We start from the raw sequence: 13848 nt of genomic DNA on the forward strand, positions 1-13848 counted from the left end.
GAATACACAGAGAGGAGAGAGAGAGGCAGAGACACAGGCAGAGGGAGAAGCAGGCTCCATGCAGGGAGCCCGATGTGGGACTCGATCCTGGGTCTCCAGGATCACGCCCTGAGCTGTAGGCAGCGCTAAACCGCTGAGCCACCGGGGCTGCCCCCGATCAGCTTTTCTGGGACCACTAGAATTTAAGTTGGTATTGGCATTAGAGTAAATTAATCTAGTTGTAAAGAAGAAAACTGTTTTCTCTTCAGATACGCGGTGTTTTTAGGTTAAATGTAAAGGGGTATAAGAATTTCTTTCTTGGGCAGCCCCGGTGGCACAGCGGTTTAGCGCCGCTTGCAGCCCGGGGTGTGATCCTGGAGACCTGGGATCGAGTCCCATGTCGGGCTCCCTGCATGGAGCTTGCTTCTCCCTCACCCTCTCCCTCTGCCTGTGTCTGTGCCTCTCTCTCGCTCTCTCTGAATAAATAAATAAATAAATAAATAAATCTTTAAAAAAATGAATTTCTTTCCTGAAGGGACTTATTTTTTGAGTGGAAGCATTAAGATTATTTTAGTAATTTTAAAAAGAGCGTTGAAGGAAAAAGTGTTTTTATTAGAAGGTAACATGGGAATTTTAGTGAGATAAAATTCAAGTTTTGTGTTGGCATTTTATATTAGTTGTTCAGTCCTTTCTTTGTATGCTATATAAAAGCAATCACTAGTATTTGAAGGCTTATTATATGGCAGGCATTGTTCAACATACTTTGTATGTTTTAACTCCCTTTGTCCTGTAACTTTAGGAGACAGTGTCATAATTTTGCCAAGTCCATTCACCTAGTGAGTGTTAATTGATACAGGATCTAAAAGCAGACTGTCTGTTCCTGAGCCAGTGGCGTGTTGCTTTGGGTTATTAAATAGTCCTAAAAATTATTTAACAGGTGCATTTTTACAGGAATTTTAAGAGTTGGTAATATGAAGTTTTCTTAAGTGTAGTTTGAAAGTAGCTTGCTATAATTTGTAAGGTGGAGAAAATAGTTGTAAATAAGTTTGGTAAACGCTTTTTTTGTTTTTGTAAGGATTTTATTATTCATGAGAGAGGCAGAGACATAGGCAGAGGGAGAAGCAAGCTCCTCACAGGGAGCCTGATGTGGGACTCGATCCTGGATCCCGGGATCAGGCCCTGAGCCAAAGGCAGATGCTCAACCACTGAGCCACTCAGGCGTCCCATAGTAAACACATTTTAGCGTGACACTCAAGTTTTTGTGATAAACTGAGAATTTGTTTTTAACCCAGATTTTATTTTTTAAAGATTTTATTTATTTATTCATGAGAGACACACAGAGGCAGAGAGAGAAGCAGGCTCCCTGCAGGAATCCTGATGTGGGACTTGATCCCAGGACTCCAGGGTCATGCCCTGAGCCAAAGGCAGACGCTCAACTGCTGAGCCACCCAAGTTTCCCTTAACCCAGACTTTAGTTGTAGAAAGAAATATTGGGAAAGTTTCAGTCTTTAGGTAATTGGTTCATAGTAAAAAGTTTTAGTTGGTAACTTTATTTAATGAGAAGCATAATACTGTGGTATTTTAACGTGGAATGTAAATCTTGTTTAAGTTTACTGTGGGGAATGTTTGACAAATTAAAATTAACTTTCTTTAATTTCAGACCTGAAGGAGGCCTCCAGAAAAAGTAGATGTGTGTCTGTACAAACAGATCCTACTGATGAAATTCCCACCAAAAAGTCAAAGAAGCATAAAAAGCACAAAAATAAAAAGAAGAAAAAGAAGAAAGAAAAGGAAAAAAAGTATAAAAGACAGCCAGAAGAATCTGAGTCAAAGGTGAAATCACATCATGATGGGAACATAGATTTAGAATCAGATTCCTTTTTGAAGTTTGATTCTGAACCTTCAGCGATGGCACTGGAGCATCCTGTAAGAGCTTTTGGCCTTTCTGAGACCAGTGAATCTCCTGCAGTTGTGTTAGAGCCTCCTGTGGTGTCCATGGAGATATCAGAGTCACACACCTTAGAAACTCTGAAGCCAGCTACAAAAACTGCAGAACTGTCAGTTGCATCAACATCAGTAATTTCAGTGCAGTCAGAGCAGTCTGTGGCACTCACGCTGGAACCATCCATGACAAAGATTCTGGATTCTTTTACAACGGCACCAGTGCCTACTACAACAGTAGTGCTAAAGTCACCTGAGCCAGTTGTAACAATGTCAATGGAGTATCAGATGAAGCCTGTGCTGAAATCTTTGGAGACCATACCTCCAGAGCAGTCACAGATCATATTAGAACCTCCAGTAGCAAAAGGGCTAGAGTCATCGGAAACCCTTGTGGTATCGCCTGAGATACCTACTGAGGTACATCCTGAGCCAAGCACATCAACAACAATGGATTTTCCAGAGTCGTCTGCAACTGAAGGGCTCCCATTGCCAGAGCAGCCTATAGAAGTACCATCGGAGATTGCAGATTCATCCATGACAAGACCACAGGAGTTGCTGGAGCTGCCCAAGACCACGGCGTTGGAGCTGCCGGAGTCGTCGGTGGCCTCAGTGATGGAGTTGCCGGGGCCACCTGCGACCTCCAAGCCGGAGTTGCAGGGGCCCCCTGTGACTCCAGTGCTGGAGTTACCTGGGCCCTCTGCTACCCCATTGCCAGAGTTGCCAGGCCCCCTTTCTACCCCAGTGCCTGAGTTGCTAGGGCCCCCTGCGACAGCAGTGCCTGAGTTGCCGGGGCCCTCAGCGACATCAGTGCCACAGTTGTCGCAGGAATTGCCAGGGCTTCCAGCACCATCCGTGGGGTTGGAGCCACCACAGGAGGTACCAGAGCCACCTGTGATGGCACAGGAGTTGCCAGGGCTGCCTGCGGTGACAGCAGCAGTAGAGTTGCCAGGGCAGCCTGCGGTAACAGTAGCAATGGAGTTGACCGAACAACCTGTGACGACGTCAGAGTTGGAGCAGCCTGTGGGGATGACAACGGTGGAACATCCTGGGCCGCCTGAGGTGACAACGGCAACAGGGTTGCTGGGGCAGCCTGAGGCAGCAATGGTGCTGGAGTTGCCAGGACAGCCAGTGGCAACGACAGCGCTGGAGTTGCCAGGGCAGCCTTCGGTGACTGGGGTGCCAGAGTTGCCAGGGCTGCCTTCGGCAACTAGGGCACTGGAGTTGTCAGGGCAGCCTGTGGCAACTGGGGCACTGGAGTTGCCTGGGCAGCTCATGGCAACTGGGGCACTGGAGTTCTCGGGGCAGTCTGGGGCAGCTGGAGCACTGGAGCTTTTGGGGCAGCCTCTGGCAACAGGGGTGCTGGAGTTGCCAGGGCAGCCTGGGGCACCAGAGTTGCCTGGGCAGCCTGTGGCAACTGTGGCGCTGGAGATCTCTGTTCAGTCTGTGGTGACAACGGAGCTGTCAACGATGACCGTGTCGCAGTCCCTGGAGGTGCCCTCGACGACAGCGCTGGAGTCCTATAATACGGTAGCACAGGAGCTGCCTACTACATTAGTGGGGGAGACTTCTGTAACAGTAGGAGTGGATCCCTTGATGGCCCAGGAATCCCATATGTTAGCTTCTAACACCATGGAGACCCATATGTTAGCGTCCAACACCATGGATTCCCAAATGCTAGCGTCCAACACCATGGATTCCCAGATGCTAGCGTCCAACACTATGGATTCCCAGATGTTAGCCTCTAGCACCATGGACTCCCAGATGTTAGCAACTAGCTCCATGGACTCCCAGATGTTAGCAACTAGCTCCATGGACTCCCAGATGTTAGCAACCAGCTCCATGGACTCTCAGATGTTAGCAACCAGCTCCATGGACTCCCAGATGTTAGCAACCAGTTCCATGGACTCTCAGATGTTAGCAACCAGTTCCATGGACTCCCAGATGTTAGCAACCAGCTCCATGGACTCCCAGATGTTAGCAACCAGCACCATGGATTCCCAGATGTTAGCAACCAGCACTATGGACTCCCAGATGTTAGCTACTAGCTCTATGGATTCTCAGATGTTAGCATCAGGCACTATGGACTCTCAAATGTTAGCCTCCGGCACCATGGATGCTCAGATGTTGGCATCAGGTACCATGGATGCCCAGATGTTAGCATCTAGTACCCAAGATTCTGCTATGTTGGGTTCAAAATCTCCTGATCCCTACAGGTTAGCTCAGGATCCTTACAGGTTAGCTCAGGATCCCTATAGGTTAGGTCATGACCCTTACAGATTAGGTCATGATGCCTACAGATTAGGGCAAGATCCCTATAGATTAGGCCATGATCCCTACAGACTAACTCCTGATCCCTATAGGATGTCACCTAGACCCTATAGGATAGCACCCAGGTCCTATAGAATAGCCCCCAGGCCATATAGGTTAGCACCAAGACCCCTGATGTTGGCATCTAGACGTTCTATGATGATGTCCTATGCTGCAGAACGTTCCATGATGTCATCTTACGAACGCTCCATGATGTCCTATGAGCGGTCTATGATGTCCCCTATGGCTGAGCGCTCTATGATGTCAGCCTATGAGCGCTCTATGATGTCAGCCTATGAGCGCTCTATGATGTCCCCTATGGCTGAGCGTTCTATGATGTCAGCTTACGAACGCTCTATGATGTCAGCTTACGAGCGCTCCATGATGTCCCCAATGGCTGACCGATCTATGATGTCCATGGGTGCCGACCGGTCTATGATGTCGTCCTACTCTGCTGCTGACCGGTCTATGATGTCATCGTACTCTGCAGCTGACCGATCTATGATGTCATCTTACACTGCTGATCGTTCAATGATGTCTATGGCAGCTGATTCTTACACCGATTCTTATACTGATACATACACGGAGGCATATATGGTGCCACCTTTGCCTCCTGAAGAGCCTCCAACAATGCCACCATTACCACCTGAGGAGCCACCAATGACACCACCATTGCCTCCTGAGGAACCACCAGAGGGTCCAGCATTACCTACTGAGCAGTCAGCATTAACTGCTGAAAATACTTGGTCTACTGAGGTGCCAGCATTACCTCCTGAAGAGTCTGTGTCGCTGTCTGAACCTTCTGTGAGTCAAAGTGAGATGTCAGAGCCTTCGGCATTGCCTGCTAATTATTCAGTGTCAGCATCAGATCCTTCAGTGTTAGCATCAGAGGCTGCTGTGACTGTTCCAGAACCACCATTAGAGCCAGAGTCTTCAGTTACAGCAACACCTGTAGAGTCTACTGTAGTAGCAGAAGAACATCAAATTGTTCCAGAGAGAGCAGTGACTTACATGGTATCTGAAACTCCCATAATGACAGCTGAACCAACTGTATTAACATCAGAGCCTTCAGTTATGTCTGAGACAGCAGAAACTTTTGATTCCATGAAAGCTTCAGGACATGTTGCCTCAGAGGTATCTCTCTCTCTCCTGGAGCCAGCTGCAACTAATCCGGAGCCATCACAGAACACTCTAGAGCTGCCAGCCATGACTGTTTCAGAGCTACCAGCTGTGGCTGTCCCACAGCCACCAACTGGGACTGTTCCAGAGCCCCCAACTGTGGCTGTCTTGGAGACCCCAGCTGTGGCTATCCCAGATCCAACAGCTGTGGCTGTCTCTGACCCAGTAGCTGTGGCTGTTCCAGATCCACCTGTTGAGGCTGTCCCAGAGACCCTGGCCTTGGCTGAATCAGAGCATGTTACCATTCCTGTGCCAGTTTCTGCCCTGGAGCCTACTGTGCCTGTACTGGAACCAGTAGTGTCAGTCCCTCAACCTAATACAGTTGTATCAGAACCATCTGTTTCTGTCCAAGAATCCACTGTGATAATTTCAGAGCCTGCTGTCACTGTCTCAGAACAGACCCAAGTAATACCAGATGAGATGGTTTTAGAGTCTACACCAATGATACTGGAGCCGACTGTTATAAAAGGAGTGAGTATATTACCTGGGGATCAAAATCTTGCTCCAGAGATTGGCATACAGGAGATTCCCATGCATGCAGATGAAGAGCCACATGCTGAAGGACACCTGAAGAATGACCCTTATGAAAGTGAAAATGGTACAAATATAGAACTTAATGTAAATAATCACTTAGTTGCTAAAGAGATGGAACATAATACAGTGTCTGCTGCCAGCACTGGTGCTGTTGATGAAATTGGTGAAGGGAATATTTTGTCCATCAGTGAGACTAAACAATGCACAGTATTGGATACCTGCTCTAGTGTTAGTGAAGCTGATGGAGGAACTCTATCTTCTGCTGGTCCCCTTGCTCTTGAACCTGATGCAATGGGAACTAGTAAGGGTATTGAATTTGCCACAGAATCTGCTCTCAGTTCAGTTAATAAATATGATGTTGAAGTATCCTTAACTACTCAAGATACTGAACATGACATGATAATTTCCACTAGTCCTAGTGGTGGTAGTGAAGCTGACATAGAGGGACCTTTGCCTGCTAAGGACATTCATCTTGATTTACCATCAAATAACTTTATGAGTAAGGATGCAGAAGGACCATTGCCTATAAAAGAGTGTGACCAGACATTGGCAGTTGCTCTCAGTCCTAAAGAAAGTAGTGGAGAAGATAAAGAAGTAGCTCTCCCTACTAAAGAGATACTGTCGGATTCAGGATTTTCTGCTAATATTGATGATATTAATGAAGCAGATTTAGTGAGACCATTACTTCCTAAGGATATGGAACGTCTTACAAGCCTTAGAGCTGGTATTGAAGGACCTTTACTTGCAAGTGAGGTTGAACGTGACAAATCTGCTGCCAGTCCGGTTGTAATCAGTATACCAGAAAGAGCTTCAGAATCTTCCTCAGAGGAAAAAGATGATTATGAAATTTTTGTAAAAGTTAAGGACACACATGAAAAAAGCAAGAAAAACAAGAACCGGGACAAAGGTGAGAAAGAGAAGAAAAGAGACTCTTCGTTAAGATCTCGAAGTAAGCGTTCCAAGTCTTCTGAACACAAATCACGCAAGCGTACCAGCGAATCTCGTTCTAGGGCAAGGAAGAGATCATCTAAGTCCAAGTCTCATCGTTCTCAAACACGTTCAAGGTCCCGTTCAAGACGCAGGAGGAGGAGCAGCAGATCAAGGTCAAAGTCCAGAGGAAGGCGCTCTGTATCAAAAGAGAAGCGTAAAAGATCTCCAAAGCACAGGTCGAAGTCCAGGGAAAGAAAAAGAAAAAGATCAAGTTCTAGGGATAACCGGAAAACAGTTAGAGCTCGTAGTCGCACCCCAAGTCGTCGGAGTCGGAGTCACACTCCCAGTCGCCGAAGAAGATCTAGATCTGTGGGGAGGAGGAGCTTTAGTATTTCCCCAAGTCGCCGGAGCCGCACCCCGAGCCGCCGAAGCCGCACCCCGAGCCGCCGGAGCCGAACCCCAAGCCGCCGGAGCCGAACCCCAAGCCGCCGAAGCCGCACCCCGAGCCGCCGAAGCCGCACCCCGAGCCGCCGGAGAAGATCAAGGTCTGTGGTAAGGAGACGAAGCTTTAGTATCTCACCAGTAAGATTAAGGAGATCACGAACACCCTTGAGAAGAAGGTTCAGCAGATCTCCCATCCGTCGTAAACGATCCAGGTCTTCTGAAAGAGGCAGATCACCTAAACGTCTGACAGATTTGAGTAAGTCATTTAAAAATTTAATGGCATTGTAATAGAGAATGACTTAATTTTTTTCTGATCTTTGAGTCAAATGGAATATTTGGAATCTTTCAGGTTTATTGGTTTAGGAGAAGTATTTTTGTCTTTTAGTTTCTTTATAGTAGACTCTGGGGCAACATGGGTTTGAACTGGGTATATCCACTTACACGTGGGTATTTTTTTTTTTTTTGATAAGGTAGTACTGTAAATGCATTTTCTTAATGTTTTTATAAATAACGATTTTTTTTTTAGCACACAGCATATAATACATATACAGAATATGTGTTAATCTGCTGTTTATGTTGTCAGTAAAGCTTCCAGTCAAAAGTAGATGATATCAGTAGTTAAGTTTTTGGGTAGTCAAAGGTTATATGCAGTTTTCAACTACACAGAGGTCTCAGTGCCTTTAACCCATGTTGTTCAGGGTCAACTGTAATTAGATTAGCTTGTGTTTAGAAAACATGTAGGGATAAGTACATTTATAATTAAAGCTAAAAAGACCTTTTGGAGTGTATTAGAACCGAGGTGTTTTCATACTTGAATGTTTTAGTTTGCTTCAACTATATTCCATAACTAAAGATGGAAAGTACGAGTCTAGTTAACGACAAGACTGGTATGTGCTCAGATTGTTTTATTGTATGTATGCCAACATAGGTCCTTGCAAATAAGCCTCAAATTAGTGTCTCTTTTTAAATACTTACATGTTTGAAAATGACAGCACAGGGCTGTTAAATCTTTGTGAAGATATAGTATAATGGGTAAATTTATTAAAATAATTTTAGTATTTTAATAATCTGCCTTTAAAAGTAAAGTGTTCTAGTTTCTTTTAATTTAAGAAATACGTAGGGATGATTAAAACCTGATGGATAGTGCATGACTATCTGCAGTAGTAATGGATAATTTATCATTATCTTAGAAGATTGTACATTTCTAGGTCAGGGTTGTCTAAAGAAGAAGACCCTAACAGAACAGTAAGGGAAAATGCATTCAGTTTAACAAAAGTTGAGTTCTTTTTTAATTCATAGAATTACATATTTGAAGTGGTTGCAAGTTGGTAGAGGAGACCTGGATAAAATATGTGTTTTTCTCTTTTACCAAATCGTAACCTGCAAAATAAAGTAGAATGTGATGATTACTGTAAGTACTGGTATAGGTAAGGTGCTTTGGAGCACATTGGAAGAGAAGTGTTACGTTCTAACTTAAGGCTTATTAGAAGAAGAGGTGGTACTTGAACTTGGGCTTAAAGAGTGATTTAAAATGTCAGAGATTAGAGGGAAAGTAATTCTGAAGGCATCATAATTTTGGAAAATAAAGAGGGCTCTGCCGAGAGAGAGAGAGAGAGAGTGTGTGTATGTGTTAGGGTGGTGGTTACATAATTTAGCTAATTTTGTATAGTATTTAAAAGGGAAGCTGAGTGTTGATTTCATAGGGGTTATTTGTGTGAAAACTCCTGATCAAATCAGGAGTGATTTGATCACAGTTACATGTTAGGACAGAATATTGCTGCCTTTAATTTTGTTAACCATATAAGATTTTTGGGTAATACAGAATGTGTTTAGCCTGTAGGAAATCTGCTTATATTTTTCCTCTTCCAGATAAGGCTCAATTACTTGAAATAGCCAAAGCTAATGCAGCTGCCATGTGTGCTAAGGCTGGTGTTCCTTTACCGCCAAACCTAAAGCCTGCACCTCCACCCACAATAGAAGAGAAAGTTGCTAAAAAATCAGGAGGAGCTACTATAGAAGAACTAACTGAGGTAAGCTAGACAGAATTTGTTTACATTCTTAAATGGATTATTTCAGTGATGTTGACTCTGGAGCGTGCCAAAACCCGAATTGTGGGCTGAACTGATAATGGCTGGCACCGAGTGGCCAAAACCCGAAATACAGATGTGGCAGCGGCAGAAGCTCTGTTTAGCAGGCCATTATCCGGGATGGCTAAGCTCCGCTAGCTAAAAGTTACTTCCCATTACTTTTGCTTTCCAGTTTTAGAAGCCAAACTGACTGAGGAGTGGGACGGTTCGTTTGAATGGAGGAGGTGTTGAGTGAGCAACACGCAGAAGCTCGCCTACAGTTTCGTTTCCATTCACGACGTGTTCACTGATCGCCACGAGTGTACTGCATATACGCAAAGACACAGACAATCTTCAGAAATGATCTTTTGCCACCGGAGCTTGGAAATTAATGAGAATAGCTGGCCATTGCCTGAAAGGAACTTCTTACGCATCAACATTTCGGGTTTTGGCTGTTTGGTACCAGCCATTGGTGATAATGGCCGGCCATTATCAGTTCTTCCTGCGGTTCGGGTTTTGGCAGTAACATTTTAAACACACTTATTTTTGTTTTTAAGAATTTGATCTTTTCAATTGAGGCTTTTTTTTTTTTTTGCTTTGTTTTGTTAATATTATTATTTTTATTATTATTATTTTTTTTTTTGGGAGGACGCTGAAATATTGCTGCTAGGATCCAGAAATATCACACTGTTTCATATATTGAAACTTGTTATTGGCTAGCCTTATGCCAGCCTGCCACTGTCAATATATTCTGTTCCCCTTGATTACAAGCTTGGTATATACTGTTTTTTGGCCAATTGAAGCTTTTTATCCTATTGTAACATTTCCAATTGATGATGGGTATGACAAATTCTACTGCTTGTATAGATAAGTCCACCCAAATTTACTCTGACCTTTTTATAAAGCCAGGTAATGGAGTCTATTCCTTAGCTTCTCGGAAAGGAATGGACTTTGCTTTATGTGTCAGACCTCATCAGTTAACACCCTCTCCATCATGCCTTATTTTTCATTCTTGAGTTTTGTTCCTTGAGACACTCAACCTACAAAACATTTATGGAGAGACACATTACCATCTAACCCAGAGGTTTCAGATTTTTTATTTGCCATGCATTTGGGGGTTCATATAGTTTCTTAATCTGTTTTCTCACTTAGATTTGTTGCAATATGAATTACAACTTTTTTTAATTTAAGGACTTAGTGAAGGCTTCTATTACTTGCTTATCAAATCTAAGCTCCTTATCTAAAATCTTGTGAACACTTAATGTTTCCCCTATATGTTTTTAAGCCTCATTTTCAGCCCTCTTGTTCTTCCAATAAGTTTTTCACCTTTTTACCACCACCTAACTAGGATGACTCTTTTTCTTTTCCTGCCAATCCTTATTCTTAACTATGAAAATCTGGCTTAGAACTCTTCAAGGAATAGCCCTTGATTATCAAATTCTGCCTGATTCTGTTTTCTCTTGAGCTTTTGTTCTTTCAGCACTTATGTACTCAGTTTGTATTATATCAGTTTGCACTTGTTAATTGTGTTGCTCTGTAAAAGCGTTCCTCAATTATTTCATGTGTATGTAATTCTGTTTCTTGAACTAGATTGTAAGCTCCTTGGAGCAGGGACCATGTCTTCTACTTTTTTTTTTTTTTTTTTTTTTGTATTCCCTGGACAGTGCCCAGTACAGTGCTCTGCACATAGTAGGTGCTCAATAAATGTTGTTGACTGACTGACCAGCTAGAGTGTGTTTAAATAATAGCTTATAAGCTAAGTTACTTATTTACAACCAATTGTTAATCTTGTTTTATTTCTGAAAGTTAATTTTATGTGGTTTTTTTTTTAAATTACATGTTATTCCATATAAAGTGTAAGATTTATCTTTTGTTTTTATTTTTTAAGAAATGCAAACAGATCGCACAGAGTAAAGAAGATGATGATGTAATAGTGAATAAGCCTCATGTTTCGGATGAAGAGGAAGAAGAACCTCCTTTTTATCATCATCCCTTTAAACTCAGTGAACCCAAACCCATTTTTTTCAATCTGAATGTGAGTATTAGTGTTTATGGTTTGATGAAACAGCACAGAGACTATTTAAATCAAACCCAGTGGAATTTAATGTCTTAATTTTTGGATTAAATACTGTGAGAAATAACAACACTATTTTCAGATTATGTTGTGAAAGTCTTTCAAGTTTTAATTAAGGAAATACATTATTTCTTAGATTGCTGCAGCAAAGCCAACTCCACCAAAAAGCCAGGTAACATTAACAAAAGAATTTCCTGTGTCATCTGGATCTCAACATCGAAAAAAAGAAGCAGATAGTGTTTATGGAGAGTGGGTTCCTGTAGAGAAAAATGGTGAAGAAAACAAAGATGATGATAATGTTTTCAGCAGCAATTTGCCCTCTGAGGTAAGTAAGAGGAATATTGTGTTTTGTGTTTTTTGTTTTTTAATACCTGAATCTCCCATTTTATTGTTACTTTATATCTGATTTGGATTCTGTTTCACTCTTCTTAGGGCCGGGTTAAACGGCAGGGCCGGGTTAGACGACAGATGAAACAACCCGCAGCTTCTCATTTGACAGTAACTCGATGCAATTCACTTTGTGGAACCAAGCCACAAAGTGAAAAGCATCGAATTGCAGAGAACAGTGTTATCACATCCTTACCCAACATTGGGCCCTCCTTGCACTTATGGGAAGGTAGCCCAAGGTACAACTATTTAGCTTCCCGTTTTGCTTCAAGGCTCTATAGCTCTAGATTTTGGTGGTAGCAAATTTATTGGGTGGAGGGATCGAGCAGAGAGAGGCAGATCCTCAGGTTCAACACAAGAACTGGATTGGAAAAGGTCATTGTAGGCTGATGTGTGAGCATCTTGGATACATAGCCCATTGCCCTTAAACATTGGTTTCTTTGGGTTGTTTGTCAGATAGTCTTTAATTTTAATCATTTTCCCTTCCCTGTGCTACCGTGGCCCTTTGGAATTCTTGTGTTTAACCTAATGCTCAGCCTTGGTACTCCATTTCCCTTCTCCTTCCCCTCTTTGCTACTATTAAAAGTTGGAGAAGTGGAATTTACACCTTGAAATTTCCATGAGGCTATAGTTGTATCTTGTCAAAATGACGCAGTAATAACGCCAAGTGTCAAAACAACCCCATTAAAATGCTGCCTGATTAATGTGCTGCTAAGTATAGTGCACATGAAAACAGCAAGACTGTATATATATGTAAATATATATATATATATCTGTATCTTTGTATGTATCTCTGTATCTGTACCTTTGCTGTATCTTTTAATAAACAGTTTACTTTTATTTAACTTGTTGTGCAAAATCACGCTTGGGGGATCTGGGAGGGTGGAGACTTACTAGGGGGGGTGGGAGTTTTGAATGATACTATAGACTAGTTATCACCTCTTGCCCTTGGTTCCAAAGCCCAGACGTTTGTCCAAGGACTGGACTAGATAATCTGATGCCCTTACAATGTGGGACTTCTTCCCCACTTCCTTTTCTTGCAGTTCTGGGATACGTAGGTCAGAGAGACCTGTTCTCTCCACCTCAGGTTCCCTTCATTGGCCGTATTATCCTCCACTAAACACTTCCATTATTACAAATAAATCCTGTTGTTTATAAAATCAGAAAGTGAACAGAACCCAAATCAGAAATCTTTTGATAGTATTTTTTTTCCCCTGAGCTATTCACAGGTGACATTTTCACTTTTTTTTTTTTTTTTTTTTGACTGGCATTTTAAGAGAGGAAGTTCTGTACCATGAAGCTGGACATGATAATTAGCCAGTGCATCTTACAGTCACCAGTGATGATTTATATTTACGTGGGATTCAGCAATTGAAGCAAGTTATACTATCACCAGTGAGGAAGGAGTATCACCAGTGAGGGACAGTTGGTTTGGACAATATTTTAGTATAACGAGTTGAGTAGTTCAGTTGCTAATCCCCAAATCAGGCTACCTGCACATCTCAAGAGGGAAGAGTTAACTGACATTTGCAATTAACTTAAATCTTGTCCTAGCTGAATATAAATCAGGATAAGAGGGCCAAACAGACGTAGAAAATTCTGATACATAATGCTTTTAGTAATTTGTAGATAAAACATTTAACAGAGTTGGAAAAAAATATGTGGAGATTATTTATGTGAGAAAAAAATTTCAGCTGAGTATCTTCCTATAAATACTGAAAAATTCCAAGGGATTATCCTGAGAAAATAAGTGATCATAACTATTTTAACCTTATTTGAACATGGTGAAAGTACTTTCTTGATTGAGACTTTTTATATATGTATTTATATATTTGAAGTTCAGTACTCTGCCATTTTCATTCTTAACACTGAGAGTGTGGTGCCTTATCCTTGTCTGTCATCAGAAGTGGTTGTCATTTTTTAATTAAAAGTTGGAAATTATTTCCAAAGAAATCCCAGGGGGAAAAATTGGGTATTCAAATTTTATATTAAGCAGCGTTTCATGAA

The 13848-nt window shown here is 42.3% G+C and overlaps 1 protein-coding gene across 5 annotated transcripts in view; it reads left to right on the forward strand.

Annotated features, from left to right (window-relative positions):
* The window catches only part of SON (SON DNA and RNA binding protein), a 33033-nt gene that overhangs the window by 4398 nt on the left and 14787 nt on the right, over window positions 1–13848 (forward strand). For 3 of the 5 annotated variants that reach the window (XM_025449846.3, XM_025449844.3, XM_049104641.1), the window contains exons 3-6: window positions 1640–7570; window positions 9184–9344; window positions 11269–11415; window positions 11591–11779. In XM_025449846.3, coding sequence (XP_025305631.1) covers window positions 1640–7570; window positions 9184–9344; window positions 11269–11415; window positions 11591–11779 — 6428 coding nt within the window. Of the gene's footprint in view, window positions 1–1639; window positions 7571–9183; window positions 9345–9573; window positions 11106–11268; window positions 11416–11590; window positions 11780–11886; window positions 12687–13848 lie in introns of those variants that run through there. The other 2 variants (XM_025449848.3, XM_025449849.3) reach the window with 2 other exon arrangements.

This window comes from Canis lupus, chromosome 31 (genome assembly GCF_003254725.2).
Source record: "Canis lupus dingo isolate Sandy chromosome 31, ASM325472v2, whole genome shotgun sequence".
Classification (NCBI taxonomy): domain Eukaryota; kingdom Metazoa; phylum Chordata; class Mammalia; order Carnivora; family Canidae; genus Canis; species Canis lupus.